The sequence below is a fragment of the Protomyctophum bolini genome, assembly GCF_963924005.1.
Source record: "Protomyctophum bolini genome assembly, chromosome: 2".
Taxonomy (NCBI): Eukaryota; Metazoa; Chordata; class Actinopteri; order Myctophiformes; family Myctophidae; genus Protomyctophum; species Protomyctophum bolini.
In genome coordinates, this window is record NC_137863.1 from 22,306,974 (window position 1) to 22,330,113 (window position 23,140).

The window sequence follows — 23,140 nt, forward strand, 5'->3', positions numbered from 1 at the left end:
TGTCCAAAATGAAACCTCAGCGTTATTCAACTCAATGTAGATTTCACAGTGTAGAAATTAGTTAAAAGTATGTCTGTGGTGTAATGCAGTGGTTCTCAAAGTGGGTCCTGTCCTGGGGCTGGGGGGTTTCTTCCAGGGTGGGTCCTGGGGCTGGGGGGTTTCTTCCAGGGTGGGTCCTGGGGCTGGGGGGTTTCTTCCAGGGTGTAATTTTAACCACATTATCCATTTATACATGGCTATTCAAAAACAGCAGATACAAGCTGACGATCTTTGGAGGACATATGCAACCGAGATCCTGGTTGGAAAAAAACATATATAATGACACCATTTTGTCAGACAGCTCACCACCTGCAGAGCCACACCCCCCAAAACAGTCACTACATTCTATCTGTCTCTCTCTCTCTCTCTCTCTCTCTCTCTCTCTCTCTCTCTCTCTCTGCTGTGCCCCATGCCTTGAGCTCCCAAACCTGTTTTACTTTTTCTTTGCAGTTGGGCATAAAGCTCTTATCTACATATTTTAACTTTTTGTGTGTGTTTTTCTTTTTTCATAAATCGATGTCCTACTAGATCATACTACAGCAGTGGTTTAAAAAAAAAGGTCATATATGTATTCGGCATTTGAGCCACAGACCACCATTTGATGAGATCTAGCCTCTCAGACCCCCTCAAGACCACTGGTTGAGAACCACTGGTCTACTTGATCATTCTACAGCGTCACACCAAAGGATCAAAAGTAGCAGATGATCTATTCTACAAGCTCGAAATGTGCCGCAAAGCGACACATTTTTTTGCTTGTAGATCTGCTGCTTTTGATGCTTTTCGATTTGAATCCTGAAAAGTCACATTTTGGACATATGACGTTTCCACCCAACGATATGTTACCTTATCTACTTTCCCCTTTCAAATACCTCCTCTCTTTCTTTCTCTCTCTTTCTCTCTCTCTCTCCCCCCGTATGTCTCTCTCTCTCAGCCCAGGCTAGCCCTTGGCTAACCCTATCCATCCATCAATGCTAGATGACGGCGAAGCAATGTGAAATATGAAATGTGGAAGTAGAACCACTCCAATACTAATAATACACCTTATTTGTGCAGTACTTTCTAAAAACAGAGTTACTTTTACACAATTACACAAAATGCGTGAGAATGAGAAACATCAAAAAAGACGTGCAAGAGAGAGTCGATGATGAAACATACTGTAATCAGATTAAAGAGAATACACAACAGACTTTATTCTTCTTTTTTTTTAGCTATACATATAAATTAGCTATACTTGTCTTGAACCCTATAACATTGTTATTTTGGAGCGAACATTAACTAGTGGAAATAGTAGATCTATAAGCTCGCAACTCGTTGTGAGCTTGTGTAGATGCCTCTCTCTCTCTCTCTCCCCCCACATCTTTCTCTGTGTTCGGCAGTAGAACAACTTAACAAGTAAGGATTATTATTGTATGGTAGGATTAGAAGGCCACACCAGGTGACTGCACACACGCGCAGTGCGCACACACACACACACACACACACACACACACACACACGCGCACACATGCATACACGCACGTGCATGCACACACTATCATATACATGAAAGTAGAGCCTTGTCTTTTGAGATATTTGGTGTTTACAAATATCTAAATATTCTGTGGGTCTTGAAGGATTGGCTGGCAGCGTGGGCAGATTGTTCTACACTAGAAACACAGGCAGTCAATGAGTTCAGCCTAACCCCAGCCTGACTATGGTCCTCACCATGGCATGTATATTAATATTTCTCATATTCTACTCTACTCGTGGGGACATTTGGTCCTCACAAGTATAGTAACACACACATGCACACACCCACAGTCAGCCTTCTGTCACTGTATAGTACGTCATCTTGCTAGATGTGTTCATTTTGTACCCCCCCCCTCTCTCTCTCTCTATCTGTGTATCTCTGTCATGCACGCACACACACACTCAGTCTCTCTCTCGCACTCACGCACGCACACACGCATGCGCACACACACACACAAGGCTGCGTGCACCAAAAATAACATCAAAACAAGTCAGTGATCCTCTTGAAGTATACTAATTAGAGACGGGCAGGATGAGTCAGATTAGTTTTTTTGGCCATTGAAAATGAAAGCAGCACAACATCTACTTGTGATGTCTGCAGTGTGTCATTTGTCTTGTTTAGCTTTCAGTCTTTAGTATCATCACATATCTGGAACAAACTAACTGACTACTACAGCTTTCAGTCTTACCCATGCCAAGTGCCAGCGCTCGCCCAGCAGTCTGCCGTCACCCATCACTCAGGCGGATGCGTGCACGAATAATGTGCTTATTTTTCTTTCTTAATTTAGTCCTATTCAAATCAGTTTGAATTGCCTTGTTGAAATGTGCTAGCCTATATAAAGCAAACGATCATGGCACATTACTTTAGTTGACAATTAAATATCATATGGATAATTGCCATGAACGTGAACGATTTAAATTGTGTTTTTTTGGCATTGAACATTTGAAGACACATGAGGACACATCTTGTATGGGGGGGAAATATTTTCAGATGTCTGTCTGTGTCCGAATACATCATTCATTTTGGGGTCCTTGACTGTTTATAAAAGTGACATACAATTTATAAAATGAATTGTTGTGGACGTGGTCATGAACTGGTCAAAGATGGGGTGTATCATTTCATCTATGGTTTTGTACTGCTCCCTTAGCTGTGAGGATAATATCATGTGCTTTCATTCTTTATCGTTTAAACTTTAATGGTGTGTGTGTGTGTGTGTGTGTGTGTGTGTGTGTGTGTGTGTGTGTGTGTGTGTGTGTGTGTGTGTGTGTGTGTGTGTGTGTGTGTGTGTGTGTGTGTGTGTGTGTGTGTGTGTGTGTGTGTGTGTGTGTGTGTGTGTGTGTGTGTGTGTGTGTGTGTGTGTGTGTGTGTGTGTGTGTGTGTGTGTGTGTGTGTGTGTGTGTGTGTGTGTGTGTGTGCGTGCGCGCGCGCGCAATAGACAAGATTAATATTTCATGTGTGTGTGAGTAATAGATGAGTTATTAATATTTCATGTGTGTGTGTTCTCTGTAGGCCAGCTATCCTGCCTGGGAGGATTTTGTAACCAAAGGAGCCAAACTGCAGTCACATCTCAGGTAATACACTTGCGCGCACACACACACACACACACACACACACACACACACACACACACACACACACACACACAGTGGAGACAGTAGCTGTTCCAGTATAATCAGTGTTTCCCTGTAGAGCACTTATTGTTAGAGTTGTCCCGATCACGTTTTTTTGCTCCCGATCCGATCCCGATCATTTGAGTTTGAGTATCTGCCGATCCCGATATTTCCCGATCCGATCACTTTTTTTTGCTCCCGATACAATTCCGATCATTTCCGATAATTCTTCCCAATCAGATACATTTTGGCAATGCAGTAAGAAAAAAAAAGGGACTAAAACGGTTCCGAACTGCCGCCCCGTGTCCGAAACGGTTGAGAAATGACAGAGTTACTGTGTGCCGGTCCCTCTACTGTACCCTCTACTGTACTGTACTGGCACACACGAAATCATCATATACAGTTAATATGGGCATGTGTTTGTGTGCGTGTGTTAGGTTGCACACAGGTGGTGAAAAACAACCATGCTGTTTTCATGCTCATACCCAGCCAGCCAGGCAGGCACCCACACACATAAGTCCAAGGGACTGGCTTGCACCACTCAAAAAGTTTATTTATAGCATTATCTTTTATTCTTTTTTTAGCATATATTATTTTATTAGACATTTCTGCCTTTTCATTTTTTAAAGGGGGAAAAAAAACCTTATATTGCTATTTTAATGTGCCTCATCATTATGTTCAAGGGAAAAATAATGCACCTATGCGCTCACACGTGGTGCAGACGCAGCACATGCAGGGAGGAGAGGAGAGCTCCCTGGGGAGAGGAGGGATTCCGCACAGAAACATTTACAAAAGTTTACAATAAAGATCTCTGCATGAGATATTATGCTTATATTATTAGAAGAAGAGTTTCTATCTACAGTCATGGATTGGACATAGAGTATTTTGTTGGGACTTTTCAGACGGAATATTCTTCTCCTGCCCGGGTGGACAGAGCAACAACAACGAGTTGTTTTTGCTCTCTCTCTCCCTTTTTAGCACTCAAACAGCGAGTGCAGATGCAGAAGCAGATCTGAACAAGACGGTGCTTAGAAGCCTGTTGATTCGAGGTTACTCCGCTGTGTGTGTCTCTGTGTATGACGATCAATAATTATTCCACCGAGTGGTCTTTGCGAGGGCTGGATTCTCCTCATCATCTCTCTCTCTCTCTCTGTGGTTCCTTCTTTTTAAAAGTCGCTTTAAGCGTCGGTTGTTTCAGTGCAGCCGCTGCCGCTTGTTGTCGTTAGCTTTCTGCTATTAGCCTACTAGCCACGCAAGTTACACGAACGTCGCCATTCGTCCGCCCAATAGCAAATCTACAAGATCACAGCGCGTTGCGAAAGCAACTCTTTGTGAGCTTGCAGATCTGCTGTTTAGGGCCAACGTCACTGTCGTGCGCTAAGTTTTCCTAGGAGCAGCAGCAAGAGGCTGCTTCGAGAGGAGGATGTTTTGTTGTTATTAATTATGAACCAATCTGTATTAAAAAACAAAACTAAAGACTCGGGAGGATGACTTTAAGACTTATAGATGGTCACGTTTCTTCTGTAACGTTAAATACAATTAAGAAAAGATTTAATAAAAATAAAAAAATATTATATTTAATAAATATTTTTTTCCCGATATTTTTTTCCCGATCCCGATCTTTTGAAAATGACGTGATCGGGCCCGATCGATCGGGAGGCCGATCGATCGGGACATCCCTACTTATTGTGATAACGTGTGTGTTTTGACCGCATGCAGTCACACACAGTTAGCTCTGACACACAGCAGGCTGCCTGGGCTACTACACACTGCAAGATTTTTGGTCCGATTATGCTGTCCGACCAGGACCTTTTTTGGCGCTCGCCGACAAAACCCTTGACCGGGCTGTGCTCACACAGGTTTTAAACCCTTGACCGGGCTGTGCTCACACAGGTTTTAAACCCTTGACTGGGCTGTGCTCACACAGGTTTTAAACCCTTGACTGGGCTGTGCTCACACAGGTTTTAAACCCTTGACTGGGCTGTGCTCACACAGGTTTTAAACCCTTGACTGGGCTGTGCTCGCACAGGTTTTAAACCCTTGACTGGGCTGTGCTCGCACAGGTTTTAAACCCTTGACTGGGCTGTGCTCACACAGGTTTTAAACCCTTGACCGGGCTGTGCTCACACAGGTTTTAAACCCTTGACCGGGCTGTGCTCACACAGGTTTTAAACCCTTGACTGGGCTGTGCTCACACAGGTTTTAAACCCTTGACCGGGCTGTGCTCACACAGGTTTTAAACCCTTGACCGGGCTGTGCTCACACAGGTTTTAAACCCTCGACCGGGCAGGTTTTTCTTGTGCTGTGTGTAAAGCACTGTGAGACGATCCGGCCACAATAATACCAGTCGCCGATGCCTTACCGAGCGTTTCTAAATATCTAGCAGGTTTAACCCATTTAGGCCTGACGTCGAAATAAAAAAACGTTCGCTCTGAAAGGATATATATTCAAAGATTTGTGCCGCATTTTTACGATTTTTCAAGAATAGCAGACCTACAAGTTCAGTGGCGCGCTATGAGCTTGTAGATCTGCTATTTTTCAATAGCTAAAGCGTAACATAATGCTTAGTTAAAATACCAAAAGGGGTTCCCGTCTAGAATGGGTCTGTCGCAGACTGGACGTCGTACAGTATGAACGGAGTTCCGACCACACCCCAAGAAGATCTGTGTTACAGCCAATGAGAGCACAGGATTGCATCCTGGTGTGATACCTAGTAATCAATCTAGGCAATCAATGGTAAACACAACGATCTTATGACAGTCAATTTTGAAGAAAGAGACTCGTGTATAGTGTGCAATGCTCAAACAAAAATGATCTTAACTCGCTGATATCTTGACGGATTTGCAAGCGGTTTGGTTTATTACAAAAGTTATCAACGTGGCTATGATTCAGGATGCTTATCTGCTTAATGTTGTTGTTTATATGGAAGTCCATTATCAGTATGCAGCAGCATCAGAGCTACATCTCTGACGTTTATGACATTATATGGAAGTCCATTATCAGTATGCAGCAGCATCAGAGCTACATCTCTGACGTTTATGACAAACGATACGTTTTAAAATCATTTAAAATGTTATATGCATGTTCTTTTTTTATTCTAGCCATAAGTAAATATATATTATGAACGAAAACCTGAATCATGAATTAGATCAGTGGTCCCCAAACCTTTTTGAACCCCTTGTTACCTTCTGACCTCCCCCCAAAGCTAAGTCTTGTTGCATTTGGACAAAAATGATATATTTTTTAATATGATTATGCAAATAATCACAGAATGTCACTGCACTGAGAGACGACTGCTGTATACTCCCACAGCTGCTCTATACATCTCCTTACAACAGTGGTTTACCAGATTTTGCCGTTTGTCTTAAATTACACCATAAAACCACCATTACCCTTTTCTTGTCACGCACCCCCTAGAGGTCGTTCGTGCACCACAAGGGGTGCACGCACCACAGTTTGGGAACCCCTGAATTAGATAATAAATAGCTATACGTATTCAAATCATCTTCATGATTTGAATTAGTTTGGGTGTTAATTTCACCCCTGAGCATGAGCACTGTGCAGCTGAGTGGAGATGTACACACGGTCTGGAGCGCACAAAAAAATGTTTGGTTGTAAGGACACCGCATGTACTTTCTTCATGAAAGACCATTTCCAATTAGCTCAATCTGTAGCACACACACACACACACACACACACACACACACACACACACACACACACACACACCCACAGTGCTATTGACAGCGATGTCACATGATCCCCTAGGTCAGGTTTTCAGAGGTAATAGGTGCGTGTGTCTGTGCGCGCGCGTGTGTGTCTGTGTCTCACGGTGTGTGTATTTCCGCAGTGGACATTGTAGACTAAACTCCCAAAGGAGTACACACACACACACACACACACACACACACACACACACACACACACACACACAATGGACTTATTGTGTGTGTGTGTGTGTGTCAGTGCGGCTCCAGTTTCCAGAGTGTAACTGCTTCTCTGTATGGCTCTGCTGATCCCTTTGTATGACAGCAGACATGTTTCCATCACGTTTATGTGAAGCAGGGTTCCCCTCATGCATGGTATCAGGGGTCCATGCATGGTATCAGAGGTCCATGCATGGTATCAGGGGTCCATGCATGGTATCAGTCAGGGGTCCATGCATGGTATCAGGGGTCCATGCATGGTATCAGGGGTCCATGCATGGTATCAGGGGTCCATGCATGGTATCAGGGGTCCATGCATGGTATCAGAGGTCCATGCATGGTATCAGAGGTCCATGCATGGTATCAGGGGTCCATGCATGGTATCAGGGGTCCATGCATGGTATCAGGGGTCCATGCATGGTATCAGGGGTCCTCTCATGGTATCAGGGGTCCTCTCATGGTATCAGAGGTCCATGCATGGTATCAGGGGTCCTCTCATGGTATCAGGGGTCCTCTCATGGTATCAGGGGTCCATGCATGGTATCAGGGGTCCATGCATGGTATCAGGGGTCCTCTCATGGTATCAGGGGTCCATGCATGGTATCAGAGGTCCATGCATGGTATCAGAGGTCCATGCATGGTATCAGGGGTCCATGCATGGTATCAGAGGTCCATGCATGGTATCAGGGGTCCATGCATGGTATCAGGGGTCCATGCATGGTATCAGGGGTCCATGCATGGTATCAGGGGTCCATGCATGGTATCAGGGGTCCATGCATGGTATCAGGGGTCCATGCATGGTATCAGAGGTCCATGCATGGTATCAGGGGTCCTCTCATGGTATCAGAGGTCCATGCATGGTATCAGGGGTCCATGCATGGTATCAGGGGTCCATGCATGGTATCAGGGGTCCTCTCATGGTATCAGGGGTCCTCTCATGGTATCAGGGGTCCTCTCATGGTATCAGAGGTCCATGCATGGTATCAGAGGTCCATGCATGGTATCAGGGGTCCATGCATGGTATCAGGGGTCCATGCATGGTATCAGAGGTCCATGCATGGTATCAGGGGTCCATGCATGGTATCAGAGGTCCATGCATGGTATCAGGGGTCCATGCATGGTATCAGGGGTCCATGCATGGTATCAGGGGTCCATGCATGGTATCAGGGGTCCATGCATGGTATCAGAGGTCCATGCATGGTATCAGGGGTCCATGCATGGTATCAGGGGTCCATGCATGGTATCAGTCAGGGGTCCATGCATGGTATCAGGGGTCCATGCATGGTATCAGGGGTCCATGCATGGTATCAGGGGTCCATGCATGGTATCAGGGGTCCATGCATGGTATCAGGGGTCCATGCATGGTATCAGGGGTCCATGCATGGTATCAGAGGTCCATGCATGGTATCAGGGGTCCATGCATGGTATCAGGGGTCCTCTCATGGTATCAGAGGTCCATGCATGGTATCAGGGGTCCATGCATGGTATCAGGGGTCCATGCATGGTATCAGGGGTCCTCTCATGGTATCAGGGGTCCATGCATGGTATCAGGGGTCCATGCATGGTATCAGGGGTCCTCTCATGCATGCAACATTGTGTTTCCAACTTTCCACTCAACAGCAAACAAACCAGCATGAACATATTGTCGCTGACTGGGAGAGTGTACAAATGGAACCAAATGCATCCTAACGGGTCCATTTGGTTCCATTTGTACACTCTCAGAGTTACAGACCCATAAAGATAAGCATAAGGTTTGGTTCCAAACTGTCATTTAGCTGGGAACCCCGTGGAACTCCCTCAAGGACCCCTGGGGGTCCCCGGACCCCACTGTACTACAGCACATCCGCAAGCTCAGAACACGCAAAGCTTGTAGATCCGCTTTTGAATCCTGAAACGTAACAGATTGACCACTTAATGTTAGACATTTTTTTCGCACAACAGAGGTAAAACAACATTGAAAATGTCCTATTTACAAGCTGTTGACTTGTAGATCGGTTATTTACTTTTGGAACCTATTATTTAGATGAACGGTCGCAGTCCTAATCCCAGGTGTACTGTATGTACAGTAAATGATGCTGTTTGTGTGTTTGTTTTGTCCAGGGCCACCATCTTGGTGACAGGAGCATTCCTAGATGCCTTTCAGAAAGTAGCAGACATGGCTACTGGTACCAGAGGTACGCACTCACTCACTCACTCACGCATGCATGCACACACAAACTGTACTCATTTGTGTACGTTTAGTTTAACACAATATGGCAGCTTTTACTCTGAAAACCCCCGTTCCGTTCCGTACAAAGACTGGGAGGCATAATGTTGCTTGCTTACCTCGTGAAGATTACGATAAAGTCTCTCTAGAAGCATTAATATTCTAAACGAGAGCCATGATGAAGACAGAAGTACTGTATACCCATCTGGTCAAAACCATGGAGAGCTCCCTAGATTAGGAGCTACGAGCCTTTCTTTCTGAGACATAAACAAGGAAATGAACAGCAGCGCGCATGTGCACCAAAGTATGGTGTATGGTGCAGAAGGAGAGGCCAACCAAAAAAAATTAATCTGAAATTTTATTTATTGTTTTATATCAATGAAAAGTGCTAGGACGTGTGTACACGTCCTCTGGATCCATCGGTTGGATTAGATAGTTTCCACACGTCCTACGGTCTGAATGTGATGCATCTGTGTAATGTGACAGCTAGCTCTCTGTCTCTAATTTGAGTGTCTGGGTTTCGTCTGTCTCTCTCATTTCTACCTAACACTGCTGCTACATTGTGCGTGTCCTCAGCCTATCAGAATGCTTGTTACATTCCAAAATGACTTTGTCAGAAAGAGCTTTTATCCCACAATTTTTTAACCCATTTTTTCACCCATTGTCATTTATCTAATGTAATCCTGGGCGCTACAGCTACACTTCCTCTGCCAGCCTGGGGGGGGGGGGGGGGGGGCAGCGGACTGACCTCATGCTTCCTTCTATGCATGAGGAGTCAAAGCTGCTTCTCTTCACCTGACAGGGTGAAAGGGTTTCCCCGGCCGGACGTAGCGCATGGAAGGAACACGTTATTCCGACCAGTTCCTTTCCCCTCCATCAGGCGCCCCAGCTGGCCAGGGGGAGGTAGTTTAAGTGAAAGTGCTTTTAAGTCCACTTTTTGACTGAAATTATGTTTTCAAGCATTCTGACAACATTGGCAATAAGGCAAGATGAACAACAGTGGGAGTAGAGATAAGATAAAGGCACATAAACTGGATGGGGCAAAACTATTTTTTTACTCATGATTGCCTAAGTCACCTAGAAGATGACGTGGTCACCTAGAAGATGACTTAGGCAGAAAGGGAATTTCTTTGTTTCTTCTTTTCTAAAATAATTGAAAATCTGACTTTTATGCTTTTACACTGAAATGTCCATATGATCAATAATAAACGTGGTGCAATATGATCTGATATGATATCAGAGACAAACAGAGAGCAGTCAGAACTAGTTAGTGGAGTCTGTATGTCTGGACACACAGTCCTCTAGTTTGTTTGTCTGGACACAGTTCTCTAGTCTATGTCTCTACACAATGACACAGTCCTCTAGTCTGTTTGTCTGGACACAGTTCTCTAGTCTACGTGTCTCTACACAATGACACACAGTCCTCTAGTCTGTTTGTCTGGACACAGTTCTCTAGTCTATATGTCTCTACACAATGACACACAGTTCTCTAGTCTGTTTGTCTGGACACAGTTCTCTAGTCTACGTGTCTACACAATGACACACAGTTCTCTAGTCTACGTGTCTCTACACAATGACACACAGTTCTCTAGTCTGTTTGTCTGGACACAGTTCTCTAGTCTACGTGTCTACACAATGACACACAGTTCTCTAGTCTACGTGTCTCTACACAATGACACACAGTTCTCTAGTCTGTTTGGAGGGAGGGCAGAATCCGTTTTACCGGCCCGGCAGGCCGGCCGGTAAACAGGGCCGGCCGGTCCTTAAAAGGGCCGGCCGGTCCTTAAAAGGGCCGGCCGGTCCTTAAAAGGGCCGGCCGGTCCTTAAAAGGGCCGGCCGGTAAAAAGGGCCGGTAAAAAGGGCCGGTAAAAAGGGCCGGTAAAAAGGGCCGGCCGGTCCTTAAAAGGGCCGGCCGGTCCTTAAAAGGGCCGGCCGGTAAAAAGGGCCGGTAAAAAGGGCCGGTAAAAAGGGCCGGCCGGTCCTTAAAAGGGCCGGCCGGTCCTTAAAAGGGCCGGCCGGTCCTTAAAAGGGCCGGCCGGTCTTAAAAGGGCCGGCCGGTCTTAAAAGGGCCGGCCGGTCCTTAAAAGGGCCGGCCGGTTGTAAAAAGGGCCGGCCGGTCGTTTTAAGGGTCGGCCGGCCGGATTTTTATTTTATTTTTATTTATTTATTTTTTTCTCCCCAAGTTAATTTTTTTTTTTTTGTAACTCTGTCATTTCTCAACCGTTTTGGATGGGGGTGGTCTCATTTGAATCGTGCCGCCCCCCCGGGGGCATCCTTGGGGGTCTCAAAGTTGGGGGACCCCCCGGGACCCCCAGGGACCCCCAAATGGTAACTCTGTCATTTCTCTACCGTTTTGGATGGGGGTGGTCTCATTTGAATCGTGTTGCGTTCCCGGGGGCGTCTTTGGGGGTCTCAAGGTTCGGGGACCCCCCGGGGACCCCCAGGGACCCCCAAATGGTAACTGTCATTTCTCTACCGTTTTGGATGGGGGTGGTCTCATTTGAATCGTGCCGCCCCCCCGGGGGCATCCTTGGGGGTCTCAAAGTTGGGGGACCCCCCGGGACCCCCAGGGACCCCCAAATGGTAACTCTGTCATTTCTCAACTGTTTTGGATGGGGGTGGTCTCATTTGAATCGTGTTGCGTCCCCGGGGGTGTCTTTGGGGGTCTCAAAGTGCGGGGACCCCCCCATGGTAACTATCAATTCTCAACTGTTTTGGACAGGGGTTGGTTGGAATCGTGTTGCCTCTATGGGCGCATTATCGGGGGGAGGTTCGGGGACCCCCACATGGTAAATCTTGACATTGTCATGATAGATATTTATTTATGGGAGGGAGACAGAGAGAACAATTTGCATATTATTCTTACTATAGCTCTCTCACACACACACTTTTCAGTAATGGACATTTAACCAATCTATTTCCCTCTGACAAGGCTCGCCGTTACCCGACAAAACTGTGCAATTAATTACTCAATTACTGTGCAATAAACAGTCAAGCCACAACGAAAATGTATTTTGTTGCTTTTATATAAAACTAGAAATAAACACATACACTAATGTAAACTGTGGTTACAATAAAATAGACCAGTCCGTACGATGTGTTAGCTAACTAGCATGGTTCTGTTGTTAGCATTCCTCATTGAAGCATGCAGTAGTGCAAAGCAGGTACATTTTACTGTAAAAACAAAAATAGACGAAACGCACCATTAACAGCAGATATACAAGCCACTAAAGTGTCTTCTTTTTCAAGTCATGATTGATTGGTTGGTTTATTAAGTTTGCAGAATTACAGTACATTTCAAGTACAACTCAATACAACTGTTAAAGGCGGTTGACGTAAGTCGCAACTATTAATTAATACGTTGTATGGCGGTTTATTATACGTTGTGGCGGTTTGATGAATACGTCGGCATATTAGAACTCCTCGTGGCGGTTTGATGACTCGTCGGGTCTATAGCTACCCATTTGCGACGTAAAAGGTTGACTTTGGTATTTTTATTTTGCCTGCCGCGGTGCAGGTTATTTATCCTAGTAGTACAAATCTCGAAATTAATGTAGTCCTTTGGTAGTGTAGCGGTCAGCGCTCTCGCCCCTGGAGTCACTGCTCCATGTAGGTGCGAGTTCGAAACTTGCACATGGCAAACTTTTTTTTTTAAATGTTCTTTTTTAGCCTATATTGTGTATGGACACAATAGCTACATTTTAGACTGTATCATTATTGTATATTATATTAAAAAAAATAGACAAACAGACAAACAGACAAACAGACAGACAGACAGACAGACAGACAGACAGACAGACAGGCAGGCAGACAGGCAGACAGACAGACAGACAGACAGTGTGTGCGTGCGTATACAGTGTGTGTGCGTGCATGCGCATACATTGTGCGTGCGTGTATGCGTGCGTGCGTGCGTACGTGCGTGCGTATACAGTCTGTGTGTGTGCGTGCGTATACAGTGTTTGTGTGTGTGTGCGTGCGTATACAGTGTGTGTGTGTGCGTGCATGCATATACAGTGTGTGTGTGTGTGCGTGCGTATACAGTGTGTGTGTGTGTGTGTGCGTGCGTGCGTATACAGTGTGTTTGTGTGTGTGTGTGCGTGCGTGCGTATACAGTGTGTGTGTGTGCGTGTGTGCGTATACAGTGTGTGTGTGCGTGCGTGCTTCATCGTATTTATTATTATTAATATTTATATTTATACTTCATTGTATTTAATATTATTATTGTTTATATTTATACTTCATCGTATTTATTATTATTAGTATTTTATGTCTTTTCCTACTTGAATCTGTAGCCACTGGCACTGCCTGGTTTGTCCATCTGTACCTGCATGCATAGATTGATTGCTCAGTAGGGCCAGTAGGGCCAAGTTAGGGCCCTAGGAAGGAGGGAGGAAGGAAGGAAGGAAGCAAGGAAGGAGTGTGAGTGTGTGTGTGTGTGTGTGTGTGTTTGTGTGTGTGTGTGTGTGTGTGTGTGTGCCACTCGACTCCTATACATCATTTAGCATACCAAGTACCCCAATTGCATTGCACACACACACACACACACACACTCACACTCACACTCCTTCCTTCCTTGCTTCCTTCCTTCCTTCCTCCCTCCTTCCTAGGGCCCTAACTGGGCCCTACTGGGCCCTATTGGGTCCTACTGGGTCCTACTGGGTTCTACTGGGCCCTACTGGGCTTCCTTGCTTCCTTCCTTTCTCCCTCCTTCCTAGGGCCCTAACTTGGCCCTACTGGCCCTACTGAGCAATCAATCTATGCATGCAGGTACAGATGGACAAACCAGGCAGTGCCAGTGGCTACGGATCCAAGTAGGAAAAGAGATAAAATAATAATAATAATAAAAATATGATGAAGTATAAATATAAATAATAATAATAATAATAATAATAATAATAATAAATACAATAAAGTATAAATATAAATATAAATAATAATAGTAATAGTAATAGTAATAGTAATAATAATAATAATAATAATAATAATAATAATATTAAATACAATGAAGTATAAATATTATTATTATTAATAATAATAATAATAAATACGATGAAGCACGCACGCACGCACACACACTGTATACGCACACACTGTCTGTCTGCCTGCCTGCCTGTCAATCTATCTGTCTGTCTGTTTGTCTGTCTATTTTTTTTAAATATAATATACAATAATGATACAGTCTAAAATGTAGCTATTGTGTCCATACACAATATAGGCTAAAAAAGAACATTTAAAAAAAAAGTTTGCCATTAATGCACTTTAGCTGTTATCAATGTTAGCACTTAGCATCTCTAGTTCCCATTGATGTTAGACACAAATGAACAATGTTATCTCAACCATGTGTTTATATTCAAGTGTATGGAATATGCATTCAACAGGGTACTGTAGATGTGCGCATGCGCGAAGAGCGAAGACCCGTTTTTTTCTCATGCATTTTTTACATTTTTATTTCATTTTTTAAAACATTACAATTATGCATGAGATAAAAGAAAGTATTTCATACATTCATTCATTAGCAACTACATTGGCAAATCAATTCATATCAAATTCACATAATAATATTAAGACAATGACAATTTCTTGAACGCAATGTAATTCAAAACATGTCACATTACATTTCATTTCAAACACATTTTACATAATGAAGCATACAGCACAAGTGAAACATCTTGTCATATTTGGAAAAAAAAATGTTTCAAAAAATAATCCACATTTTTTCAAAACATTTCAGCAGTTTTAGGACTCCCTGTCACGAGTTGGCGGCCTCCCTGAAAAATCACAACGTCCGATGCGCCCTGTATAATTAATAATAATAATAACTGTATAATTCATCATAGAAAATGTATGAATAAATATTAACACAATTTTTGCCTTGACATTTAGTCTAAATTAACTTTAAGAGGATTTGATTTTTAAAATGCTGTTATACAAATTAAATGCATCATGATTAAATAAATGACAATTTGAATTGAATGTCAATAAATCCATTACAATGAAAATGATGAGTGAGTAAGTGCAACAAGCTAACCCCCACGTCCAAAAAAGTAGATAAATGACAGAGTTACAATTTGGGGGTCCCTGAGACCTTGAGACCCCCAAAGACGCCCCCGGGGGGGGCGAGACGATTCAAATGAGACCACCCCCGTCCAAAACGGTAGAGAAATGACAGTTACCATTTGGGGGTCCCTGGGGGTCCCTGGGGGCCCCCCAACCTTGAGACCCCCAAAGACTCCCCCGGGGACGCGACACGATTCAAATGAGACCACCCCCATCCAAAACGGTTGAGAAATGACAGAGTTACCATTTGGGGGTCCCTGGGGGTCCCCGGGGGGTCCCCGAACCTTGAGACCCCCAAAGACGCCCCCGGGAACGCAACACGATTCAAATGAGACCACCCCCATCCAAAACGGTAGAGAAATGACAGAGTTACCATTTGGGGGTCCCTGGGGGTCCCCGGGGGGTCCCCGAACCTTGAGACCCCCAAAGACGCCCCCGGGAACGCAACACGATTCAAATGAGACCACCCCCATCCAAAACGGTAGAGAAATGACAGAGTTACCATTTGGGGGTCCCTGGGGGTCCCCCAACTTTGAGACCCCCAAGGATGCCCCCGGGGGGGCGGCACGATTCAAATGAGACCACCCCCATCCAAAACGGTAGAGAAATGACAGAGTTACCATTTGGGGGTCCCTGGGGGTCCCGGGGGGTCCCCCAACTTTGAGACCCCCAAGGATGCCCCCGGGGGGGCGGCACGATTCAAATGAGACCACCCCCATCCAAAACGGTTGAGAAATGACAGAGTTACCATTTGGGGGTCCCTGGGGGTCCCGGGGGGTCCCCCAACTTTGAGACCCCCAAGGATGCCCCCGGGGGGGCGGCACGATTCAAATGAGACCACCCCCATCCAAAACGGTTGAGAAATGACAGAGTTACCAAAAAAAAAAAAATAACTTGGAAAAAAAAAAGAAAAAAAAAAAAAAAAAAAAAAGAAATCCGGCCGGCCGACCCTTAAAACGACCGGCCGGCCCTTTTTACAACCGGCCGGCCCTTTTAAGACCGGCCGGCCCTTTTAAGACCGGCCGGCCCTTTTAAGGACCGGCCGGCCCTTTTAAGGACCGGCCGGCCCTTTTAAGGACCGGCCGGCCCTTTTTACCGGCCCTTTTTACCGGCCCTTTTTACCGGCCGGCCCTTTTAAGGACCGGCCGGCCCTTTTAAGGACCGGCCGGCCCTGTTTACCGGCCGGCCTGCCGGGCCGGTAAAACGGATTCTGCCCTTGCTGTCTGTTTGTCTGGACACAGTTCTCTAGTCTACGTGTCTACACAATGACACACAGTTCTCTAGTCTGTTTGTCTGGACACAGTTCTCTAGTCTATATGTCTCTACACAATGACACACAGTTCTCTAGTCTGTTTGTCTGGACACAGTTCTCTAGTCTACGTGTCTACACAATGACACACAGTTCTCTAGTCTACGTGTCTCTACACAATGACACACAGTTCTCTAGTCTGTTTGTCTGGACACAGTTCTCTAGACGTTACTGGGAAATATCATCGAAGATACAGCTTCATCTGTTTATAAAATATCAGGCATATTAATGTCAGGGACATCCTGACAGCCTCGCAGTATCAGTAGCTGATCAATCATATAGTCATCACATCACAGTACATCAGGAGTCTGAAGCCCTGGCTTGATGGATCCTAAATTAAATTGACACAGCAATGAACATGTCAAGTGTGACTGGTTCTCCAGATATATGAAAGACAGGCAGACCTTACTGTAATTTGTACATGGGCGCAACCCCAATTGTGTTACATACCTTAGCATAATTTGACAGGGCTATACAAGCACACACACACACACACACACACACACACGCTTACTTTGCTGAACGCACCTCTAATAGTTAAACTGGCTCTACCATTGTGTGTGGGAGGGGGGTGTAAGTGAGCAGCCTCTCCCTTCTTCAGAAGCCGTTAGCAAAAAACTGTGTGCCACACACACACACACACACACACACACACACACACACACACACACACACACACACACTGAGGCTACAAAGAGCCACAGTGTTTCTACATGTGACTTTGTGTGTGTGTTTTTTTCCCAACCTCAGTTTTGTGCTCTTGACTGTTCAGTTCATCTCTACTGACATGACACACACACACACACACACACACACACACACACACACACACGCACACGCCAGAAATAGGGGAAGCACACACATCTCAACAATACAAATCCACAGGTGCTGAACACAAATATGTAGAGTGGAGTCTGCACACTGCCTCCACACTGCATACTTCCCTTCTGCCTGATCCAAGCTGGAATACAATCCATTGATTGTTCATTAACAATAAAAACATTCGCCTCCCCCTGGCCAGCCGGGGCGCCTGATGGAGGGGAAAGGAACTGGTTGGAATAACGTGTTCCTTCCACGCGCTACGTCCAACCAGGGAAACTCCCCCCTGTCAGGTGTAAAGGAGCAACTTGGACACTCAGGCATGAAGGAAGCATGAGTTCAAGTCTGTTGCTCTCCCCTTGTCTCCCATATATTGTTGGTGGAGGGTGTGTAGAGCCCAGGATCACATTAGATGATTGACACAGGGGTGAAAAATGGGTTACAAATCGTGGGATAAAAAAAAAAAACATTTGCGTGTGTGTGTGTGTGTGTGTGTGTCTACCTTGCTCTCGTTTCCATTATATCGCCAAACAATCCAAAGCGTTCATATTTTGAACGAGAGGCGGATGAGAAGTCAGAAATGAAGCGCTTAGTATATCCGACACGGAGAGTGTCCTAGATTAGCAGTTACGAGGCATTCTTTCTGCAGTGGTAAACGGGAAGTAAACGGGACCGCACATGAACGAAGAGCAAAGCGTACGGTGGCCTTGGAGTCCCACTCAAAAATTTAGAATATTCTTCTCGTTTGATATCATTGAAGATGCGCTAGGACGTGTACACACTACACACGTCATTGCAACCCGTCGTTGGATTGCTTATGATGTGTGGACACGTCGGATGGACGGAACCTGTTAATGTTGTTACGTTTCTGTAATACATCATTCTGATATACTCATTAATGTACATTTCAGTCAGTAATTACTGTATTTGCATGATGTGCATTGTGCAGCTATGTGGCACTCACCAGTGAGGTGTGTGAGAGTGCTATTGACATAGTTTTCAGCTCATTGTTGACCTGCATAGCGCAGCGCTGCCTTTCCAGGGTGCATTGGCCTGGTTTGACTCTAGCTGCTTGATTCCATCTGCTAACTCGTAGCACTCTGTAGCTCTGACATGGCCTTAAAAACACATGCATGTTGACCAAGCACATTCCTCACTGCTCTGTGTGTGTGCGTGTTCGTCCGTCTGTCCGTCCAATGCACCTGTGTAGTCTGTGACAGCTGTCTCTCTCTCTTTCTCTGGCTCTTGTGTCTGCCTGTCTGCCTCTCTCTCTGCCTCTGTCTCTCTCTAACCCTAGTCTGTCTCTGTCCTTGGCTCTCTCTCTAGTCTGTCTCTGTCTGCCTCTCTCTAGTCTGTCTCTCTCTCTAGCTAGCCTGTCTCTCTCTCTCTCTCTCTCTCTCTCTCTCTCTCTCTCTCTCTCTCTCTCTCTCTCTCTCTCTCTCTCTCTCTCTCTCTCTCTCTCTCTCTCTCTCTCTGTCTAGTATCTCTAGACAGATCTGTCGACTTCCATAACTTTCCAAACCTTTCTGCCAACCCGCCTGTGATCCAGAAGCTCTGGAAAGCAGTAGAATATAAAGTGGCTGTCAGTCCAACACTTCCTTTTTTTGCCCTGTGCTGCGCAGTCACCTGAATGAACCCTACTGGAAGTCAGCTTAGTCCAATCCATAGCTATGACAAATATATTTGAATGCACACCTCAGAAGGCTAGTGACAGGTGCGTAGGACAATAGAGCGTCCGCTTTCATGACGACGCTAGGCCTAGGAAATAATTCCCCATACATTTTCCCATAGATATTTCAAAAAGTATTTATTTAAAGACCTTTTAAGCCAACTCGAGTTGTGACAAATCATGACGATAAACACCAAACAAATAATTACAAAGAAGAAAAACAAGAACAAAAGTGTTGTAACCTGCCGTTTCCTTATTCTTTCTAATTATTTGTTCGGCCTGAAAAATTTGTTGTCATGATTTCTCACAACTCGAGTTGGCTTTGTAGGAGGCTTAAAACTGTTTGAAATATCTATGAGGAAAATGAACGGGGAATCATTTCCTGGGCCCTGGTAGGGGGCGGGACTGTGACGCTCTATAGAGCATATAAAAGGGTATCTTTGAAAACATAGAAACGGTCCCGCACACTGTCTAATCGACTGAAACGTCGACCTAATAAAGATGTTGGCAAGTGTCTGACAGTGTGCTGGACCTTGTTTATTTTAGAATACATTTACCATGAGCCCCATATTGTGAATGATCAGACACCCTTACGATCTTCCGAGCAGATGACAGCTTCGGGCTTCCTGCTATCACCAGGCGCATATCGTTGTCCTGCTATCACCAGGTGCATATCGTTGTCCTGCTATCACCAGGTGCATATCGTTGTCCTGCTATCACCAGGCACATATCGTTGTCCTGCTATCACCAGGCACATATCGTTGTCCTGCTATCACCAGGTGCATATCGTTGTCCTGCTATCACCAGGTGCATATCGTTGTCCTGCTATCACCAGGTGCATATCGTTGCTGTCCCGTATAGAAACCTCTTATATCCATCATTTGTACTTTATGTTTTCTTTCGTAAATTAATCCGTCATACAAGAATGTCTGCAAATTATATTTTTATTTTTTATTACTACAAGGTTTCCACCCGACAGCAATTCCTCTCTTTCATTCCATATTTCTCTCTATCCCTTTTTCCACGATCTCCTCTGGCCCTTATCGCCCTTCCTCGTGTGTGTGTGTGTGTGTGTGTGTGTGTGTGTGTGTGTGTGTGTGTGTGTGTGTGTGCATCTGCATCGTGTAGTGGCACAGATTGCTCAATCTGAAAGCCAGCTGCCCCGCCCCGCCCCCCACACACACGTGCACAGGTAGTGTTGACAGCACGTCGGCAGCACCTGTAGAAACACTTATGTTTTCTGCTTTGATCCTCTCAGAGAGAGAACTGGTCTGGTAGGTGTGTGTGTGAGGATTCCATAGTTGGTTGCCGTGGCAATGCCCAGCTTCTCAGCTTACTGTTCATGTGGGAACTTTAGAACTCTCTCCCACACACACACACACACACACACACACACCAAGATACCCGCAGCAACTGAAAGCACACTTGGAAATATTCACATTGTGTGTGTGTGTGTGTGTGTGTGTGTGTGTGTGTGTGAGAGAGAGAGAGAGCCGGTTATGTAACATGCAGGTAAACAGTGATGTCAGATAAATAGCCTCATTAAATGATCCTCCAGCCAGAGGGCAGACATTCAGCTCATATCCTGTAGGACCAAAGGTTATTCTCTCTCCAGCAGTTCTCAGACCATTCCAGGGACCCCCCAGACTACTGGATTAGACTATTTTGATTGCCATGTTTTGTTTTTTTGTTGCTTACTGTAAATCCTAAATTGTAATCACGGGTTTTGACTTGTTGTGTGTTGAACCCGTCCATTTGGTTCCATTTGTTACAGTCCCGTGATTCCTCAGGAAACGAAGAAAACATTATGTTAATATTGCCTCCTCAAACTGTCTGCCAAACCAGCTAACTCCAAACGTTTAGCCAATTTTTCTTATACTGTATATAAATCAGTGCTATTGAACACCCTTTACATCTGTGTGTTGGTTTTAAAACTATTGAACCAGTGAAAAGTATTAAAAAGCTCTTCGGCCATTTCAACATGTCAGAGATAAGTGGATTGTGCCCGACGGCAGAGATATGCCACATACAGTACATTACATAGATAGAGTATATACAGTACATGTCAGTCAGTGGTTAGTGCTCTGTCATTGTGACCTATAGATGCAGGGCAGTGCTCATGTGTTTGTTTACCAGCCTGTGATTGAGTGAGAGGTCACGGGTTCATGTCCACTCACTGTCCTGCTCTTCTCCCTCATGCCACTCTGTGTTCATTTATTCCCAATTGAGTTTAGGTTTGTACAAAATTACATTACATGTGATTAGATTAAAGGTGTGGACAAAGACAGACAGACAGACAGACAGACAGACAGACAAGGTCTCCTGTCCTCTGTGCCATGAGAACCTTTGATGAACTCGACGATGACATAATGTTTTCCTCCTGGTGGGAATAGCTCGTTCTAGCAGAGTAAGGCGCCATGTGTGTCCACTGCAGTGTTGATTTTGACAAGAAATTCTGATTTATTTTTAGTCATATTTCTTACTTCTGCCTATCGCTCATTTTTATGAAGCATAGGCCGTTGACTCCAGTCCGCCAGAGTCCTCTATCCTGGCTCTTCTTTTTCAGCTGTTTCCATGTCAGTCCACACTGCTTGATGTTAGTCTCGAGGTCCCTGCGCCAGGCATTCCTCAGCCTTCCCCTCTATATAGTCATATTTCAGTCATCTTAAATGTTTTAGTTTTAGTCGACTAAGATCTTAATTTATTTTGCCCACCCGTGATGGTGTCGTAATGCCTTTTGAGCGGGCAGTGCCAGTCCTGCCATGTATTACATTTCTATGTTAAAGAGGCGCTCGTGTGCTCCTCATCGAAATGACGGAGCGGTTGCGCAAAGACCCGCCCCGGCAGCACTGTTTAATGCAATTTATTTGTGTGTTATACGTATTTTTTGTTGAATTACTCATGACAAAGTTGTAAAAGTCAACAGTATGTATGTCCATAAAATAAGCAAGCAGCACACGCAGACAATACACTAGTACTTTCTTTCAATCATTTTATTATTATTATTTATTATTATATTTTCACAATCTGATACAACGCCGGCTAGCCTACCTTCTAATGTTTTGATAATTTGCGCGACAGATGTATGCATATGACGGTATAGAGTTTCAAACTAGTGTATTTAAGAAGAAGATGATCAGGTAATATATTTGTGAAAATTAATAATAACAAAATGATTGAAACAAATAACTAGTGAATTGTTTGCTAGCGTGCTGCTTTTTTATCTTATGGATATACATACTGTACAACTTTGTCATGAATAATTCAACAAAAAAATACTTATAACTCGCACAAATAAATTGCATTAAACAGTGCTGCCGGGCGGGTCTTTGCGCAACCGCCCCGTCATTTAGAATTAGGCATTCTAAACCAGTGGTTCTCAAACGGGAACCGTCTTAATAAGGACCCAATTGGGGGTCCCTGGACCCTTCTTTGACAACCACAGATCTAAACGGCTGATTTGACAGTTTCCTTTTCATGGACCACTCATGACTGGTTGCCATGATAACTATAACAACAACTACTCACAGGATATGTATACAGCCCAAGGCTCGTGTCTGTTGGAGAGGAAGGAAATATGACACACACACACACACACACACACACACGCACGCATGACTTTCCTGTTGTTTGACTGTGTGATAAGACCACAACTTCTGTTTTTATCAACCAAATGATATTAACACATGCACATATACACACACACACACACACACACACACACACACACACACACACACACACACACACACACACACACACACACACACACTGTTGATTTCGTAAACTAAAACTATGACAAAAAATGTTCGTCAACTACCTTTTTTTCACTGACAAAAACTAAATAAGAACTAAGCTATCATAGTAGAACTAAAAGACAAGTCATTTGGTTGTTGTGAGCTTGTAGATCAGCTATTTTCAGGATGCAACCAAGTGCAAAATCAGCCATTACATCAATATATATTACCAAAATATATTTCTCTCCACAAAATCAA

The 23,140-nt window shown here is 44.6% G+C and overlaps 1 protein-coding gene across 1 annotated transcript in view; it reads left to right on the plus strand.

Annotated features, from left to right (window-relative positions):
• Positions 1 to 23,140, plus strand: part of mtss1 (MTSS I-BAR domain containing 1) — an 80,380-nt gene that overhangs the window by 26,750 nt on the left and 30,490 nt on the right. Inside the window, exons 2-3 of the mRNA XM_080777235.1 lie at positions 3,059 to 3,120; positions 9,186 to 9,259. Coding sequence (XP_080633361.1) covers positions 3,059 to 3,120; positions 9,186 to 9,259 — 136 coding nt within the window. The remainder of the gene's footprint in view (positions 1 to 3,058; positions 3,121 to 9,185; positions 9,260 to 23,140) is intronic.